Source organism: Wasmannia auropunctata, unplaced genomic scaffold, assembly GCF_000956235.1.
Source record: "Wasmannia auropunctata unplaced genomic scaffold, wasmannia.A_1.0 LD336030.1, whole genome shotgun sequence".
Classification (NCBI taxonomy): Eukaryota; Metazoa; Arthropoda; class Insecta; order Hymenoptera; family Formicidae; genus Wasmannia; species Wasmannia auropunctata.
The window spans coordinates 124,498-128,958 of record NW_012026860.1 but is presented as its reverse complement, the minus strand read 5'-3'; the positions used below and the strand labels follow the sequence as shown (position 1 = coordinate 128,958).

Below are 4,461 nucleotides of genomic sequence, written 5' to 3'. Positions count from 1 at the left end.
ATTCGCATTAAGATTCGCGCAGCAGCAATCAATGCAGACCTATTAAGAACAGGTAGGTTCGTATACATACGAATGACGTTAACAATATATACCTAGATGCGCGCAAATCAACGGGACGCGATTTAAATACATTTTCAAAGATGTACGTATTCCCTTCCGTTTTCATGCTCGCAATAACAATATACATATACATATGTGTATGTGTAGGTATATGTCGCGATGGGATCATTCGAACACTCGCTCTTTCTCTCTTTTCCTCTTTTTAACGCTCAAAGTGTAGTCGAGTCTAATTTTCAACTTATATATTATCTCATGAATGGCGATTGATTGCGTGTCTTAAATATCGAATACTAAAATTAAAAATAATAGACCCTTTCTCTCATTTTTGTATGCGTATTTTATATCAAATATTATAACATGTACGTATATATATAAAATATGAATTTTTCGTACATACAAAAATTCGACTGAAAAACTAATGCAGCTGTATTTCCGCGAGAATTGTTCGTATTAAGTGTATGTATTATACATATTCATTGATTCTTTCGCGAATATTTTATCACACCCATTCAATTCCAAAATCTTCCCCATTGTATTTTTTGTTATTCAAAAATATTCTTGTGAAAATATTTTTTTTTATCTATTATAGCTTATAGTATTTTACAAGTTTTGTCAATTTATTTATTGCCATATATATATATATATTGTACTTATACCCATAATTATTGTATAAATAATTGTCTCGTCCAATTTTTCGAATACAATTAAGTAGGTGTCGTAGGTATAGGTATTTCTTTGAGAAACCGCGGAAATTTTTCGAAATCGCATTCAATTTTTCAATATTGCGATTACAATACGCATAACATATTTTTTATTTTTTCGCGATCAAGTCGCAATGTCGTGTTAATGCCGTGCCCACTACGGAATAAATTATATATTCTCAGGCTCAGGGGAAAATAAGAATCGACGTCGTGTATAGTTGTTGCAGCTTAAGGTAAACTAGAATCTGATGCAACATCGGTTCCACGTGTCGTCATCAGAACGTACATCGCGACGCAAAATTCCTTTCTGTCACCGTGCCCGCGCGCGTTAAATATCGAAAGAAAGCAAAATATACGATTATTGTTGACAATAAAAACTTGAAAATTAATAAAAGATTCATAGACGCCGCGATGTACTTAAGTCGAAAATCGAAATTATCTGTGGAATATAACAGCTTTCATCTACTTTTCTTCTGCGTACACTGTCACTTTCATGCCTTGAGAATTCAATTGATATTCAGAATTGAAAAGAGACTAGATGTCTTAAAAATTAAGCTATAATTAAGTAATTTCTATAATAATTTCTAATTTATAGAGTTTCCGCTGTTCTTCAAAAAGGCAAGATTTAAGAAAATTATGTATCACCAGTAAAATTCCAAAAAAATGGAACCAAGTGGAATGGAAGTACATATATAAATGGGGATGTTAATGGAAGGAAAAATTAATAATATTAGACTAGTCAAAAGTAAATTTCATATTTAAATTCATAATTATTCCCGCCATTATATGACAAATTTATATTATAAATTGACGAGAGACCATATACATTGAATAGAATAATCAATTTTTTTAGCAATATTGTACTCGGTATAAAATACATAGAATAAGAAAACATTTGGCATAACATTTACATTTAGCTAGCTGAAACGCTACAGTTTTTTGCAGGAGTCAAATTAATTAAATTATTTGAATTTTCAGCTAATTCAGTGATACTAACTCGACCACGTTGTCGCACAAATTTAGCAACAGCTTCAAGTTCATCTTCCGATATATAAATAAACTTTCCTCTATCGTCAATAACACCAGTTAAATTACCATTAGCTTGCAATTCTTGAATTCTTTCTACTACACTCGCTGTCTTAAGCCCAAAATGTGCAGCTAGATCTTCTAAAACTAATACTTTGTTCATCTTTATATACGCAAGAAATTCTTGCAATAAGTTGTCGCATTCCTTATTTTCCTGTTCGTAACCTTCCTCCTCGACGCTAAAAGCTTCCTTCATTTTCAAATATTCCTCGTATTCTTGCTTCTCTTTTTCCTCTCTAGCTTTCTTTTCCACTTCTTCCGCTCGTAGTTGTTCAACATGCTCTTTCTCAGCTCGTTTATCCCTTTCCTCTTGTAAAAGTTGTTCCCGTTTTTTACGTTCTTCTCTCTCTCGTTCAGCCGCTTCTCTTTGAATCTTCTTTTCGGCCTTAGCCGCTAGCTTTGCCCGTTTTTTCGCTCCTATCTTATGATCTGGCAGTTCTGCTTTTTCATCTCCATTACCTTCGTCTCCATTATCTTGCTCAATCTGCCTATCGTTTTCTTCAGGTCGGTGATTAACATTTGCCTGCATACGACGTCTGACGTTTCTTACGGCTCCTACTCGCCTCAATCGTCCAGCTTGCTGGACCACACCATCGTCTTGGGGGGCAACTACGCCGACTCGTACTTTTCGCATAGCTAAAGATAAAACTCGTTTGTTAATTGATGACACTTGACGCAATAACTTTTTTTAATTAACAAGATATACATATATCTAAGATTTTTTAATCGATTTTTATATCGACTTACTAGTAATTTTTCGTCAATATAATCATCACATCGATTGTCTAAAGCTAAAGCATGCATAGTCTAAAGGTTAAGTCAGACGGAGTCTGACTGCAGCAGCATGGTTACACGAGAGAGAGAGAGAGAGAGAGAGAGAGAGAGTTTGACTCCAGGCTTATGAACAAGACAGTTGAAGGCTTATAAAGAGTAAGAGTCAGATACCTTGTAAGAGAGCGGTACATATGACAATTAGTACAACGATCGCCGCGGCGATAAATGTCAATAAATAGACATCCATTTTTCGAAGGGTTTAAAAAGCTGCTGGAATCTCGACTGATCTCGACATGGAATCGACGGCCGAGTATCGAAACTCAGCAGCTAGCCGATGAGAGCCGGCACTGCTGCTGTCGGCATTGATGGCACTCTGTTGCATAGCCAATCAGCCGATAATGTTGATATTTACGTGATCGATTAAATAAACTATATAATTTTGTTATTCGAAAATGAAAAGTTTACATTGTATACATATATGTGTATATATATATTTGAAACTTTTCATTGCGATAATAAAATAGACAAAATATCTAGTGATCATCAGTTTGTTATCCTGCGATCGGTATGTATGTACAACACGCCACGCTTATATCGATAATCGACAATGCGATCGAGTTGGGAACGTATTATCCGCGCGCGCGATTGTCGCTCAAATATCGACAAGTAAATTTGAGCTGGTAGTGCCGCACCACGATGCCATACGTGATACGTGTATCGATGTGACGTCTAATCAAGTCTACTTGACCAACAAGTTAATTTGTTTTCAAGCGACGTTCTCAAGCAAGAAGCAAGGAGCCGTTCTTACTTTTCGAAGCCGAAGGTGACGTGTACCTATTCCACGCGCGTCGTCTAGTTGCCGTCTGCTCCGGTTTCGTTGCCTCTCGTGTCTCGTCGTCAACCGCGGTCAGGGTTGTCATCTCTGGCATGCGTGCGAACGTTCCTTCGTGATTTCATATACACATCTTGTCGTTGGCAATACATTGTCACGTGAAATATGTTAAAATACGGAAGTATTTTTTTCGTCTTTCTATGCACTCTTCAGTTTGGGACTAGTCTGTATTTTCATATCGGTGAAACTGAGCGGAAATGTTTCATCGAAGAGATCCCCGACGACACTACGGTTTTTGGTAAAATCCAAAAGCTTTTAATTGTTACTTATTGCTTTATTGCTTCTTTTTGTTGTCTGTTTTTAATCTTTTAGCGAGATTGAAAACAAAAATTTTGCAAAAATACGTGAAAGAAAATTGTTCTGCTTTCTATTATCGTTTCCCCGACAAGCAATATTTCTTTATTCGCAATTTGCAGTCAATTACAAAGTGGAGCTTTATGACCCAAGAAGTGGAGGTTTCATGCCAAGTAGCCCTGGCATTGGTATGCACGTCCAAGTGAAGGATCCCGACGACAAACCTATGGTTTCTCGAGTTTACAGCTCCGAAGGTCGAATTTCCTTTACCTCGCACACTCCAGGAGAACATGTAATCTGCTTATATTCCAACAGCACTGCCTGGTTCAGCGGTACTCAATTGGTAAGATGATAGGTGTGTGTGTGTGTGTGTGTGTGTGTGTATGTGTGTGGTACAATTACTGTCATATCAAATTGCTGTTAATAAAAAAATAAAAGACTTATCATACATGTTGGAAAAAATATTTCATTTGCAGAGAGTACATCTAGATATTCAAGTAGGGGAACATGCAATCGATTATGCCAATGTAGCACAGAAGGAAAAGTTATCAGAGCTCCAACTTAGAATACGTCAGCTCTTAGATCAAGTTGGACAAATAACCAAGGAGCAAAACTATCAGAGGGTACAAAGCAAAATGCATAATTTCTGTATAA

General features: G+C 36.4%; 2 protein-coding genes across 3 annotated transcripts in view; one reads left to right on the top strand and one right to left on the bottom strand.

The window, feature by feature from the left end:
* Positions 1-1,507: 1,507 nt before the first annotated feature.
* On the bottom strand, positions 1,508-2,988 carry LOC105452506 (DDRGK domain-containing protein 1). Of its 2 annotated transcripts, none has more exons than XM_011693660.1 (2): positions 2,793-2,988; positions 1,508-2,483 (listed from the first exon to the last, which is right to left on the bottom strand). In XM_011693660.1, exons 1-2 carry the CDS (start codon positions 2,866-2,868, stop codon positions 1,675-1,677), a joined length of 885 nt encoding a protein of 294 aa, XP_011691962.1. In that variant the 5' UTR covers positions 2,869-2,988; the 3' UTR covers positions 1,508-1,674. The 2 variants fall into 2 exon arrangements, with proteins under 2 accessions (XP_011691962.1, XP_011691963.1); XM_011693661.1 differs by lacking the exon at positions 2,793-2,988 and adding an exon at positions 2,595-2,705.
* A 306-nt stretch (positions 2,989-3,294) lies between these two features.
* The window catches only part of LOC105452505 (transmembrane emp24 domain-containing protein eca), a 1,596-nt gene continuing 429 nt past the window's right edge, over positions 3,295-4,461 (top strand). The window contains exons 1-3 of the mRNA XM_011693658.1: positions 3,295-3,751; positions 3,930-4,150; positions 4,284-4,430. Coding sequence (XP_011691960.1) covers positions 3,619-3,751; positions 3,930-4,150; positions 4,284-4,430 — 501 coding nt within the window. The 5' untranslated portion in view covers positions 3,295-3,618. The remainder of the gene's footprint in view (positions 3,752-3,929; positions 4,151-4,283; positions 4,431-4,461) is intronic.